Genomic DNA, 14,906 nt, shown 5'->3' with positions numbered 1-14,906 from the left:
AATGAGGTTCTATTTAATTTATTTACTTTGTTTGTTCAGTTATACTTAATAGCCTACTTTTCACGAATGGTCCAAGGGCAGGTTGCAGAAATCTCCCAATTAAAACGATAAAACAGGTACAAATTATATTAAAGCCATAAGATAAAATGACAGAACTGAACTAGAAACAGACTTAACAAAGGAGCAGCACCGAACAGTGCAGCAGGAGGGGGTAACTAATTTTACTTTCATAGAATTGTAGAGTTAGAAGGGACCATGAGGGTCATGTAGTCCAACCCCCCCTGCAGTGCAGGAATCTTTTGCTCAATGTGGGGGTCGAACGTTGGTGTGCCTGCTGCCGATTGGGACTGGTAGAGCAGAAGGCAGTGATCCTGCAGTAGGGGGAGCCAGAGCCAATAACAGGCAGAGCCAACTAACTTTGGTTTTTCTCTCCAGTCCCCTCCTTGCTCAGTTGTACAATGGGCAACACTGAGATTTAGGAAGAGGGAGCCGGTTCGGCAGCTGATTGAGAGCAGATTGAAGCTGGTGGGGCAGTACTTCATTTGCTGTAATTGGGAACAAATTCCTATGCCTCACAAATAACCCAGAGATGCATTTTAAATAAAAGCACACATTCTACTCATGTAAAAACACCAGGCAGGCCCCACAAATAACCCAGAGATGCATTTTAAATAAATGCACACATTCTACTCATGTAAAAATACGCTGATTCCCGGACCATAAGCCGGCCGAATTGAGAAGGCGATTGGGTCGGATCCAGCTCCCGGGCCTTAGTTTGCCTACCCATGTCTAACTACTACACCACACTGGCTGGCTGTTGAAAAGCAGGGCCTAGACTCTTCATTTTTGCAGGAGAAGCTGAACCCTCCCCAGCTTTCTCCAGGGAGTGTTCTCCCTCAGCCTGGCTAGATGAAGAATGTTTGTGATAACTTTAAATAGGAAGGTGAGAGGGGAAAGTTCAGCTCTTCTCAGGCACCCACTCCTTTAGACCTTCCCACCCCCTGCTTTATACATGGGGGGGGGGGATGACTGCCCTTGCAACATCTATTTTGCCTGTCTAGACATCAGAAACGATCCTTATGAAAGCAGGGAGTGTGTGAGATAGCGAGTTTCTGTCCCATTTATCTTCAGCAGTACTCTTGATGTGCAACAGTGCTGAAGGAGAATTACCGTGCAGCCCGAAGACAAATTATCCTTATTGGGAGCATTCAGAAGTTTATTTGTCCAACCTCTCTCTCCAGCTGCATGGCCACCCTATTTATAACAGGGCTGGGGAACCTGACTCCCCCTGGAAGTTGTTGGACTACAACTCCCATCAGCCTCAGCCAGCACAGCCCAATGATCAGATAGTTCTGCTTGGTATATTTGCAAAGGTTTGATAAAGGCCTTTTATTTTAGTAAAACAATACTTTCAAAATAATGCACAGTATTGGAGATACTGTCCCTAGGCATTACTTAGCTTTTTGCTACTTAGAAGGAGGGAGAAGAAACAAAAGCTGAAAATAGAAACCATCAGCATGGCAATAGTATTATCTGGGCTTAAGGGGGGGGGAGTATGTAGACATCAGGATTATTATGCAGAAATGGATAGAAGTTCATATTTTTCGAGGAAGAATCTCAGGCTGCTGTTTGTGATAAGCTGGGGAAAGGATGAACAACGTGTGTGTGTGTGTGTGTGTATGTGTGTATTCAAGTTCTGACATGCTGTTGTGACACTTAAATACTCTCTGGTGTGTTTCCCTCCCCATTCCCCCAAAGTTCCAGGTGGAAGAGTACAAGAGACACTTGTACTCTTCCTTGCTGTGTGTGGACTGGGGAGGGGTGTTGAACCAATTTCTCTGGATGTCAGTAGAGCAGTGGGAAAAGGAAAAGTGAGAAATCGAATTTCATTAAACCAGATGTGCCAGGTGTTCCTTTCAGTGGAAGGATGGATGGGACAGAAGGGAGTGATGGAGAGAGAAAGCAGCCGTGGAGAGCTCCTCTTAAGTGGTGGTTGGAGCCTTCTGACATATTTTTGTAAATGCTGCCTTTCACCTGGTGGTCTTTTAGATCGAAACATTTTCTTTTTTTCAACTGCAGCACCGGAGTCCAAATTGAACATGTCTGCTCTATATTCCATTTTGTGTGTTGTTGTTTTTTGCCTATTGTTGTTGCCTTATTAGACAGATTTTTTTAAACTGCTGTTCCCCAGAAGGATCCAGTGTGGGTTACAGCAAAACAAAATACAGCATTGAAAACAGTTAAAAATAAATTAAAGTCACTTGGATGGGTCTTGAATATATCTCAAGTGTCAAAGGCCACTTTGTTATTATTGATGTGCTTGGACTTTACAGAAATAGCACAAGATGCAAATGGAGGGGAGCCAGGTCTTTGCCCCAAGGCGCTTACAGTTGAAAGGTGGGGGAGGAAGAGGAAGGAGGAAAGCAAGGGCTGAATGCATACCTAGGCTTCATTTCAGCTGAACACAAAACCACAGGGGTTCATCTAGTGTAGCATTTCCCAAACTTGGGTCTCCAGCTGTTTTTGAACCACAATTACCATCATCCCTGACCACTGGGGATGATGGGAGTTGTAGTCCAAAAACAGCTGGAGACCCAAGTTTGGGAAACGCTGATCTTGTGGTTCCTTTTGATCCTTTTCTGACATTGGTAAGCACAGCTTAAAAACCTTCCGTTTCTTTTTGACACGCTTTTCTCCTTTGCCAGGAAATCTTCCAGCACAAGACAAACCCTTGCAGAGGCCATCGGAGGGCACAAGCTGCAGCCCCTCCAGGAAGAGGTCTTCATCCGAGAGCACATCATCTACAGGCAAATAAACCTGCTGCTGCTTCTCAAATGAGGATAGCGATCCCATGGGCTTCCAGATGCTGTTGTACTTCAGCTCCCATTAGCCTCAGCAGCATGGCCCAGTGGTCAGGCATCATCTGGAAGGCCACAGATTCCCCATCTCTGACCTACACCTATGTCCCAGCCAATCTGGGATCTCATATTAAAGGCACTTAGAAAAGTGTATAGTAGGTGTGGGGAACCTGGTGGCCCTCCAGATGTTGCTGGACTCCCATCAGCCCCATCCAACATAGCCACTGGTCATAGATGATGGGAGTTGGCATCCAGTGTCATCTGGAGGGCCATAGGTTCCCCATCCCCACTCTAAAATTCTATGCCGTGCTTGTTATTCTGCTAGATAATCTAGAAGGGCTGGTCATGGATCCTTTGGGCACAATCTGGTTCATGGGAGGCAATCAACTTTCCGTCAATTAAAAACCCACCACGTTGGAAGCCCAGCAGATGCACAGGAGTCAGATTTCTCAGTAGCTGCTGTATTAACTTCAGTATGTCATCAGTGCGACTGCCTTGGGTGTTGTCTTCAAATGACTAAAAAGTGAGGTAGAAATTATAAAATAAATGGGGAGTCAATAGGTTTGTGACTCCTTTTGGAACTGGGTGCTGAAGAATCACAGAATCGTAGAGTTGGAAGGGATCCCAAGGGCCAGCTGGTCCGATTCCCTGCAGTGCAAGAATCCTGCCCACAGCCATCCCTGGGTGGGCTCGAACCACCAGCTTTCTGGTGAAGAGCAAGATGACAATAGATACCACTCCATGATGAAACTTCTATTCAGAGTGCATCAGAGAGTAATACAGAGCTCATCAATTAATCCGACTCCTGCACCAGTTGGGTTGTTGTTACTTGTCTTCCAGCTACCACCTTCGCTTTAAGGGATTTTCATGTGTGCCGCTTTTTAGCAGTCTTTATGCCAGGTGGGCTGAGTAAAGCTTAATGCTGCATAGGAAGAGAAGAGGAAGTGGGTACGGTCACTTTTGTAGTTGCTGGGCAGTCATGGATGTGCCATATATTGCTCCCGGGTCAACCACCCAATCAAGTTGCCTAGCCAATCACCTTAAAGAATGCACTTTTAGGGTCATAGCATTATGGAGACATCAAAAGGTCCTTCTGCTTGAAGAATCACAGGAGGAAGCTTGGAAGAAGTCTTATCTATTATTAATAATAAATAATAATAATTTGATTTATTACCCTTCCCTCAGTTGGTAGAGCATGAGACTCCTAAGCTCAGGGTTGTGGGTTCAAGTCCCATGTTGGGCAAAAGTTCCTACATTACGGGGGGTTGGAATAGATGACCCTCACGGACCCTTCCAACTCTACAAGTCTATGATTCTCCCCTTCACTTCACCCCTAATGGCTCGGGGTGAGTCACAGCAATTTAAAATGCAGCACTAAAAACAAATTACAAATGTACGTATTTATAAACCTGTCTCAATTGCTTATTTTAAAAATCTCTTAAGCAGTATGCAACAGCAGCACAAAAAGCAATAAAACGGCATAAAAACTCTTGTTTAAGCATGTGAGTAAAACATTATATAAAAAATAGTAGAAACAGCAACAAGTAAAAACAGGCCTAAGAGTATCCCGTCTTACGGATAAGGGGACGTTCCAGGTGGGATTCTCCATGAATTTTAGTCCACATCTGTGGTCATCTTTCGGTTCCCTCAAGTGATTAATGTGACTCCTACTTTTTATTCATTTTTATTTATTCCTGATTCTCGTCTTCATCCCCACCCCTTACTCTAATTAAACTGAAATAACCAAAGGGGGTTGGGGAAAGCTTATCTTGTGGCCTGAAGTACCGTTGTGCTGCCAGTGTGGCTGGGCTACAGCTGCCGGCTGGTACAGAGAGGCTGAGCCGCAGCTGGAAAGATAGCAGCAGGTGGCATTTTAAGCAGTTGACACCATGCGAGACAGATGAGGAGAGTGAGGTTAGGTTGAGACAGTGTTAGAATTGGATTGCGGTTGGGGAGGAAGCGATGTAGATTGGGAGGGGTCGGAATGCGATAATGAAAGCTGCTGATGTTGCCCATCCTCACCGTGAAATCCTCCCTAGGCACCGTAGCCTTACGAAAAACTTCCTTTGTTAATCAAATGCTCTCTGGTCTTCCCTGCCTAGCGCTGCAGCTGTTACCAGGCTCATGTGGTTGGGGTTGCCTGGATCCTCTTGGATCGTTTCCAAAAACGGGAGCACCAGTTCAGGGGCAGACTATCGAGACTCAGCATCTCCCCCCCCCCCCCAAGCCACGTTGTGTAGCTGGATTAGCATCGGTTAGTGCAGCTGCTTAGGCCCCTCTATTTCCTCAACAGATGGTGTGCTTGCGAGGAATCCTAGATAATTTCACCCTCCTCAAAGGAGCACAGTGTGAGGATGGCCATACACAACCCTAAAAAATCAGAAAGCTTTTAACCAGCTTAGGCTGGCTTACCAGCTGCACCCTTTCTTGAAGAAGATAGACCTCACTGCTATCATTCAAGCATTTGTAATTCCTGATTAGACTACTGGAAAAGAGTCGGGAAACTTCAACTGGTCCAACTCTGATACTGCTGGAATTTGGAGTGCAGCTGGTTGGCTGGAGCACAACGTTGTTCCATCGTCATTGGCTAGTTAGTTATTTGCTTCTGGGCCCAGTTCAAGGTACTAGTTGTTATTTCTAAAGCCCTAGATCACGGGTGTCAAACACAAGGCCCGCAGGCTGAATCCGGCCCGCCAGACCTCGTCATGTGGCCCGTGTAGCCGCCGCCGGCCGCCAGCCTTCACCTTTTATTCTCACTTTTTTTTTTTTGACACAAGAAAGCCGCCTCTTCAGCACATGCGCGGCAGCCTACAAGCCAGAGAACGTCTGCCCTCTAGCGGCGCCGGCCGTTCTACACAGGAAACCTCCACTTTACATGCATTCCTACAGATACAACCGGCCCTTTGAGGGTGACCAAACTGCTGATGCGGCCCCCGATGAATTTGAGTTTGACACCCCTGCCCTAGATGCTTTTGCTACCTGCATTTAAGCAGTCAGGGTGTTATCGGTCATGGCTCCATTGTTGTGGAAAGTCCTGCCCAGAGAAGCCCACCTGGCCCCATCACTTATAGTCATGTGGTTAAAGGCCTGTCTTTTTCAGAAAGCTTTTAATTATTGATTCTGCTCCTGCTGCTCCTGCTGCTAAAGTTGGAGGGTGTGTTTGTACTACAAGTTATCTTATTTCATCTGCTCAAACCTATGTGGCATATATGTATTGAAAATAAGTGGATAAATGAAAATCAAACCTACTTATGCTACCTGATGTTTCTTCTCCTTCTCCAGTGGCCCCGCTTCCTTCACGAAGTACAAGGCTTGGGACTGCAGTGGAAGATCCTGTGGATAATCTACTGCAGCGCATGGCTCAACATGAAAGCCAGGGTGCCCTGGACAAGACCCTTGAGGCCGTCATGACGCACACACCTGTTCTGCCCCCAGGTAGCCCCAGCCGAAGCCCCAGCAGGGAGAAGAGCAGCGGGCTCTTGATTCCGGGCAACGCGGGTGGCGACGGCATCTCGCTCCTTTCAGACCGGTTGTTGAGCGGCTACTCCCCCCATCACCTCAAGAGGAGCATGGTGGAAGCCATGCAGTGCCAGGCGAGGAAAATGTGCAATTACGACAAGCTTTTGGCCACTAAGAAAAACCTGGACCACGTCAACAAAATCCTCAAAGCCAAGAAGCTGCAGAGGCAGGCACGGACTGGCAATAACTTTGTGAAGCGCCGGCCTGGCCGGCCCAGGAAGTACCCCTTGCCCTCAGTGGTTTCAGTCCACGCCCTCCAGGTGAGCCGCTTTGTCAGCCAAGAACTGGACGGCGGGGGCCAAGGCTGCCTGCTCCACTGCGGTCCTGACACGGTTACTGATGCCATAGAATCAGTGGTTCAGGGGGTTAATGTGAAAGGCTGGAAGAGGAAGCGGTGGCTGGAGGAGGAGCAGGCCAGGAAAAGGCAGAAGCCTCTACCAGATGATGAGCAGGAGAGCAATAAAAGGTAATCTCTCTACATGTGAACACTACTGGTTGGGCTTCAGCTTTGGCCTTCCCAGAGTTTGCAGAACTACAACTCTCATCAGCCCTAGCAAGTATTGCCTGATGGCCACGGGTAACAGGAGTTGCAGTTCAGCAACAACTGACGAGGCCAAAGGCTTCCTGTATCTGAGCTGCTTGCAGGATCTGAGTTGCACAGAATTGTTGTAGGTGTGCATAAAAGTTTCTAGTCCTCATGATCCATACAGTATAAAATAAAAACAAAGACAGCATCATGACCACTGAAGAAGGGAATTATGCACCAGCTGACCTTTGAACACACAAAGCTGCATCAGACCATTGGTTCTTGGGCCCAGTCTTGCCTACTCAGGCTGGCAGCAGCTCTCCCAAGATGCCAGGTAAAGGTCATTCCCTCAACTGCTGTCAGATACTGAACCTGGTATCATTGGCAAGTAAGGCCTTGGCTATGACTGCCGTACCTGACCAGGTGTCCTCCAGATGTTTCTGGACTATAATTCCCTTGCTGGCTGGGACTGATGAGAGTTGTAGTCCAAAACATCTGGAAGGCACCAGGTTGGGGAAGCCTGAGCTGTTGGAGCTATTCTGGGCACAGTTTTGTGCAGAAGCAGCATACAGATGATGATGACTGGCCCATCTAGCACAGTACCATCTGTTCTGACTGGCAGCCACCTCTCCAAGGTCTCTGGTAGGCAACCAAGGTTATTTGAACTGGAGATGCCAAAGACTGGACCTGAGACCTTCTGCATGCAGAATGCATACTCTGCCCCTGAATGATGCAGACTCACTGCATAATTTTTCTCCTGCCATACTTGCTGCTGGTCTGCTGACCTTTCCTGGTTTCTTCCCCCCTCCCCCCACCTTTCCAGCTTTTCTGAGACAACAACAGAGTCCCCTCCTCCTGATGAGGCGATAGTGAAGCCACGTGAGCTGGAGAATGTTGAGCAGCCTCTGACTTCCCTTGTGCAGCGTGAGAAGAAAGCTCCGCGCCCCCCAAAGAAGAAATATCAGAAGGCAGGGCTCTACTCTGATGTGTACAAAACCACCGAGTAAGTCGGACTTGCTGAAATGTCATAGCCTGCTAGGTCAGTCCATTACCTCCCCCTGAATTAGGACGCTTGGAACCATAAAAATTGAAAATGCAGGCCTGCAATGACATTGCAGACCTTCCCAGGTAACCCTGGTCTGAGAGAGACCTCTAGAAGTCTTGGCCGTGATGCTCAGTTGCCATCCTTGAAGGAGCTCAAAGTTATAAAGCACATTAAATTTTTTTTTTTTTTAAATTACATCTACATTTTAAAACTTTCTTTTCTTTTCTTTTTTTAGCAATAACGATCTCCCCAGCTACCCTTCTCTGCCCTTTCAGGTCAAAGATTAGATGGAAAGAAAGGGAAGATAGTAGTGGAGATAAAAGCAAATTGGTGCTGGGGGTGGGGACCATTTAGCTCCGGGATTGGAAACTTTTGTGAGCACATCTGGAATGCTGAGAGTGCCTTGGATCCATATTTTTCTACCATGTTGTTGATGGAAAGCACTGGCACTTTTGGGGCCATTTTGCCCAGGATGCCTCACTCTGAGCGAAGACCCCTGTGGCCCTTTCTCAAAGTGTCACAGGAGGAGGAAAGCCATGCAGAGGCATTGCCAAGGCAAGGCTTCTGTGGATATCTGGTAGTGGTGGGGGAGGCATGTTTGAGTGCCAATTTGCTGGGACTTCCACCTGAGACAGTTGTCTCAGTTTGCCTTATGGTTGGGCAGGACCTGCTTTCACTGCCCTAGAACAGTGTTTCCCAACCTTGGGCCTACAACTCCCATCATCCCTAGCAAGCAAGACCAGTGGTCAGGGATGATGGAAATTGTAGTTCAAAAACAGCTGGAGGCCCAAGGTTGGGAAACACTGCCCTAGAAGACTCATTGCATTCAGAAGCTCGGTTATATAAACTTGGTGGCAAATGGATCCTTGAACCAAGGTTACAGTTGCCAAAACAGAATGTCTAGTTGCAATTTTGGGCCAAGACCCTGCTAAAGTCTTATTTTTCAAATGATGGACTGGCGGGGATTGAATCTCAGCTAAACATCTGGCTAGTTCAGTGGACAACCTTGAGCTAGGTTAAGAGCTTTGAGAACTTAAAGAAGAAAAGTCACTTGATCCAGGGACAGTCCACATATTTATTGGCCTATTATATGACCTCTTTTTCTTAATGGTGACTGTTCCTGCTCGGTCTGGTTCCAGAAATTCATTTTGATTGTGCAGATAATATATAACCGATAGAATTCTACAGGGTGGGGTGAAATTCTACAGGGCAGTGTGTGAAAACAGTTCACATCCAATGATCCCCAGGCATGCACCTCCAGATGGTGGAGATCTCAAGTATTAGCCTGGTGCCTAGGCATCTTCACTTGATCACAAGTGGTCAAAAACCAGGTGCAAAATTCGCCCAGTGCCTGGCTAATTTCAGATACTGCCCCTGAGTGTCCCACTTTAGCAAACATAATGCTACACTCTGATCCATTGAGAAAATGAGAGTGGGGTGTGGTTGTAGCATGTGGAAGAAGAATTTCACAAGGCCACAGGGACAGTCCTGATCTTCTGACCGTGTAGCTTCATGTGCTCATCCTGGCCAGATAGCAAACTGATGTTGGGCTGCTTAGTCCAGAGAGACATTAAAGGGGAAGCCCCTCTTTATTGTTCTCTTGAGGCAGGTTTTGGGAATTATCTGCTTCTAAACAATGAGATAAAGGGGCACTCGGAAAGTGGAGTACTTTCCTCTCAGTCCTATTTAACCGGTTTCCTGAACAGCGCATAGCAGTGCAGCCCCGTTGAGTGACTGATTTGCCCAAGGTCCCATTTTCAGGAGGAAGTGGGCTGAGGCCCAGTGGCAAATCTTGTTGCCGCCAGGTGTGTGCTTGTAACATACTTTGATAACATAGGGAAACCATTAGAATATGATTCACATCAGGTTGACACGTTTGGACCCTACCATCCCCGCAACATGAGTTGCTGTAGTTTTCATACACCAATTGGCACAAACCTTGGTTTTTTTGAGCCTGCATTAGCCCAAGGGAGACAGCCAGTGCAGGCATGCCGTCGCTCTGGGATGCAATCTGATGCAACTTTTCCTCTCCTCTCTGGAGCCCACACGCAAAATTCCTGAATGGTAGCCAAGTTAAAGAATACTTTGCTCACAAGATGTGTGACTCATCAGCATTTCCTTTCCTTTCCTTTTTTGTTTAAAGGACGGATTGGAAGCATCTCCTCTTAAGACCAGGGAGCGGCTTACTCTCCTGAGAACCCTTTTGGCAGCTCTGTTCGCTCTCATAAATTGCTTTTCCCCAAGTGAGGAAGAATTTTGCCACTTGGCCTCTGATTGTTCTTTGGCGATGGCAGAGTTTTCAGGGAGAAAGGTGTTCCATGGGAAGTGAACTGAGTCTGGGATGAATTGTTTCTGCAAAAGTAAAAACACAGGGAGGTTTTAGCAGTGCATTAACCCGAAAACATATTCTCCCTTTGTGAAAGATATGCAAATTGGAAATTCCTCAGGGTTGCATTAAAAGGAAAAACAAACCAAAAACCACGCACTTTGAAATCACATCTCTTTAAAAAAGATCCTAACATTGAAATGACACATTATAGACACAGACATTCATAGAAATAAAAATACCAAATGTTTATCAGTCAGCCTTCTGTTTCCAAAGGCAACTATGTCAGCATTTCACAAACACTTGAGCAGAATTCTGATATTTGAAATGCAAACCACTGTATTTTTAAGTTATTGATGAGGATAAGTCTCATCAACGAGCAAACCTAAGGCAGGCGCTTTCCATGTGTTCACTTAACACTGATATGTTAGAGGGATCCCCAGCATTTATAGGTAGGGCTGGGAGAGACCCCTGCCTGACACCCTGGACAGCCTCTACCGATCAGTATAAGAGACAGTGCTGAGCTATTTGGACCAGTGGGTCTGTATCTGGATAAGGCAGCTTTCCATGAGATAGAGTTCAGCCACAAATAGCATCACAAACGCAGACCAGAAATGCTTATTCAGTGGGGATAATTGCGGGGTGGGGGGTGGAAACAGGCCTCCTTGCTCGAAAGTAAGGCTGTTGTGTAGATAAAGAAATATTGCTTCATTGATTTTATTTGGTTATCAGATTTATTACCTGCCATTCACATTCACAGGGCGGGTTTCAATGGCACAAATAATGCAATTCGAAACCAAATAAAAACCTGATAAATTAACAATTTGTAGGTAGATAACAGAAATACTTTTCAGCTGTCAAAGGCCAGGATAAAGAGAGATGTCTTCAGCATGCAATAAAGCAGAATAACGATGACACTCGATGTAGCTCTACAAGGAGGGAATTCTGTGGTTTTGGCGCTGCCACAGAGAATGCTCTCTTGCTGGCTGCCAGCCTCTGAGTCTGGGAAGATGGCAGGGCAACTGTGAGGGCTCCCTTCTGCTGATGTTAATGGCTGGGAAGATCTGCAGGAAAGGAGGTGGTCTCTCATATATTTGAGACCTTAAGTCAGTCATGTCTGTGAACACCTTTGAAACAAACAGGCAACCAGCAATTGCTGCTTTAAAACAGGAGTTCTAGATGGCACCCCAGCCTGTAACTTGGCTGCTGCATTCTGGACCACGGGACAGCCCCTCGTAGCGCACATTACAATAATCCAGAGGCTGGAGTACATTGACCCAAGTCAACCTGTCCAAAGCAGCCACCAAGACCACCCGGCCCTTCAATGTCAAAGTTGGGTTCCAGAAATACCCCAGTTCTCTGCACCCGCTCCTTCCAAGAGAGTGCAACCCTGTCCAGAGTGGGGCTGCGAGTTTTAATCTACCAATCAGCAAATTTGTGGAGAGCTAATAATTAAATGATTTTTCCGAAGGGGGAAAATGTGCACATGTGCCACACCAGCCACTGGTCTCAGGAGAAGTCCTAAGAGAGGATGGTGTCTTGCCACTGGAGAGTTTTGCAAGTATAGTCGCACCTTGGAAGTTGAATGGAATCCGTTCTGGAAGTCCATTCGACTTCCAAAACGTTTGGAAACCAAAGCTCAGCTTCTGGTTGGCTGCAGGAAGGTCCTGTAGCCAATTGGAAGCCCTGTCGGGACATTCGGATTCCAACATTTGCAAACTGGAACACTTACTTCCGGGTCTGCGGCGTTCGGGAGCCAAAACGTCCAAGTACCAAGGTGTTCAGGATCCAAGGTACAACTGTACTTCTGTTAAAAACTGTGTGCATTTTTGTGTCCTCTGAAAAGCGTTTAATAAGTGTCGTCTATTAAACCTTGAGGCCCTCCTTAAAAGCTGGGGTTTTTTCAGACTGACGAAACTTCATAAACGGTTTTGCTTGCTGTGCAAGAGGGTGGAAAAAGCTGCCGTGGGTGGGGGTGACCTCCATCCCAGTTGGACAGAGGTTGTGATGGTGCAAAATGGGGCCCTGACCCCTCTCAGGATGTCCAGAGCAATGTACCCCCCTTGGCCCTACCAGTGTTTGCTGCTTGTTTGGGGTTGTGCTGGAGAAGTTTTGGGCCTGCACACCTAATTATTACAATGGTACAGTACCCTCTTGTGGCAGTACAGTTTACTGCTGCGCTGGCGGTATAGAGGCTTGTTGAAAGTAGGTCAGCAGAGGGCAGTTCTATCAGCCAGTATGTGCTGCACACACTGAAAATAAATTAAGAGCTTTAGGACCACTCCTAATTTGCAGGTTTTAGTTACATGCGGCTGGCTAAATCTGCAGGCCTTTTACCGTGAACGTGCCAGGTTGAAGTTAGTGGACGTAGTGCCCTGTGGCTGTACAGTATTACCATTCAGAGAGTGTTTCTTTAATAGATTATGAACCTGACAATGGAATGTCGAGGTTAGGCTTGGTTTATTTTAATGTCAGTTTGCTCCTCTTTCCTCTACGAAAATGACCTTTGCATATTTCTCTGTAATCATTAGCACTGGAAGCTTATGATACTTTGAGGGTTTTGTTGTTGTTTTTTTAAAAAAGAGAGAAATTCTCATCAGTTGCAGAGAGGTATCGCTGCTCTAAGTTCCAGTCCAGCTACTAAGCTCCCTTTAGCCATGTCAACTCATTTATGACGATGGTCGCGTTTTGAGCTATCACTTTGGGCTGCTGCGGAACGGCTCTGTTCCACAAGCATTTAAACCCCTTCACCAAAATTGAGCTTGGCTGCCTTTGGAGTGAGTCTTGAGACTGCTCAGCAGTAGTTATTAGCTCACCCTCTTACCCCTGCCTGAGAGAATAGCTTACCTATAGCCAGTTGTGGCTGGTGCCCATTGGGACTGGTGGGGAGGAAGGCAAGTGCCCAACAGGCGGAACCAGAACCAATGACAGGCAGAACCAGCTAACTGTAGCCTTGTCCCCATCCTCCTCCCTGCTTAGTTCTGTGGGGCAACACTGAGTCGAAGGAGGAGGAAGCTGACAGGCATTGCCACCCACTGATTGTAAGGAAGAAGGCAAGGCCGGGTGGGGGGGGGGGATAGCTGAGGTCAGACCGAAGTTGGTGTGGCAGTGCCCCCATTCACATTAATGGACCAGCCTCTGCTGCCTAAAGCTGCAAATGGAATTCAAAACAGAGGGAGGATTCCAAGCGGAGATTTGCGGCTCACAGGTCACGCTCTCCCCTGTTGTGCTATGTTGCCTCTGGAATGTGGTGAAGGGTGCAGACCCTGGTGACACGGCGCGGTCTTCTACGATCACTCACTTGGCTCTTCTCTCTTCCATCCCCAGCCCCAAAAGCCGACTGATCCAGTTAAAGAAGGAAAAATTGGAGTACACTCCTGGGGAGCACGAGTACGGATTGTTCCCGGCACCTATCCACGTGGGTGAGTGGGTTCTCTGTGCATGCTTTGAATGGGCCCTGCATGCGTCCTCTCAGCCAGAGGAAGTGAATGGCCCCCATGTTATCATTTGGGTACTTGCGGGGCAGGGGGTGGGTGCCTGAATCGACCCCCAAAGGAGGAAATTCCTAGTATGGGTTCAAGACCCTTGTTTCTGGGCCAACGCAGAGCCACTCATTTGGGGAGGGGGGTCGTGAAACTCTCCTCTAAAATGCTGTAGGTCATGTGCAGTCGAGAGGGATTTTAGAGACTGCATTGTAAAATAGCTCATTTACTTTCGTGACTTGTCACTTTAAAGTCCTAGGAGTGCACCGCTTTGCTTTCTTGGGAACAATGCAAGCCCATACTAGTCCAATATTTGTGTGCTTAGATTTGTGCTGGAAATAGGATTGACAGTTGTACCATGCGCTGTGGAGTTCAGCTTTCCCACCCCACTCCTGGTCTGCCGCAAGACGGTGGCTGAAGTTACCTTGCACTTTTCAAAGCTTGCTTTGCAGGCGTGATAGCTGAAATTTGGGGACATTTTGCACTGTAGTGGTGATCTTTTTGTTTTCCAATGCATGTCTTATCAATAAAAAAATTCACTGTGGTGCGAACCAATTTCTGTTCTTAAAGTGTGGACCAGAGAAAAAAGTTTGAGAACCACTTCTATAGCGGGGTAGCTGTGCTAGTCTGTAAAAGTGAAAAGGCAGAAAGTTCAAGCATCTCGCTTGTTTGTGGAGAGACTCGAGGAGAAAGGTTTATTTAGTCCCTTTAACTTGAGAAGCCTTGTTAGTGATCCAGCTTGAGCGTATTCCAACCCCAGGGATCGTTTTTTCCTTATTTAAGGGTTGAGACTTGTTTGTGCCTTGGGCTTGCGCTCCTTCCCCCCCCCCGCCCCCCCAATCCCTCGCCAGGTCACGGCCCTCCAGTTTATTTGCGCCAGGAGACACAAACAAACATGTCCTATTAAGATAAGGCAGCTTTAATGACTCTGCCTGGCGTAAAGGCAGAGCAGTCTCGCCTCCCCAATCATGCTAGGAGGATTATTTCTCTGCTGGGCTAACTCCTTGTCTGGGTGCCTCCTTTTATTGAGGTGGGGGGGGGAGAGAGAGAGAGAGAGAGAGCACTCCCTGCTCTCTGGGCTGGCTGCCAGGCCCTTGAAAGAGCCTTTTGTTTTAGCCAGTGAGGTCATAGAAGTGAAAACAGATTCCCA

The 14,906-nt window shown here is 47.2% G+C and overlaps 1 protein-coding gene across 1 annotated transcript in view; it reads left to right on the top strand.

Annotated features, from left to right (window-relative positions):
* ASH1L (ASH1 like histone lysine methyltransferase) overlaps nucleotides 1-14,906 on the top strand; it is a 74,615-nt gene that overhangs the window by 33,063 nt on the left and 26,646 nt on the right. The window contains exons 4-7 of the mRNA XM_079958596.1: nucleotides 2,706-2,807; nucleotides 6,141-6,843; nucleotides 7,727-7,906; nucleotides 13,602-13,696. Coding sequence (XP_079814722.1) covers nucleotides 2,706-2,807; nucleotides 6,141-6,843; nucleotides 7,727-7,906; nucleotides 13,602-13,696 — 1,080 coding nt within the window. The remainder of the gene's footprint in view (nucleotides 1-2,705; nucleotides 2,808-6,140; nucleotides 6,844-7,726; nucleotides 7,907-13,601; nucleotides 13,697-14,906) is intronic.

This window comes from Podarcis cretensis (genome assembly GCF_951804945.1).
Source record: "Podarcis cretensis genome assembly, chromosome: 16".
Taxonomy (NCBI): domain Eukaryota; kingdom Metazoa; phylum Chordata; class Lepidosauria; order Squamata; family Lacertidae; genus Podarcis; species Podarcis cretensis.
This window is presented reverse-complemented; position numbering and strand designations above follow the sequence as displayed.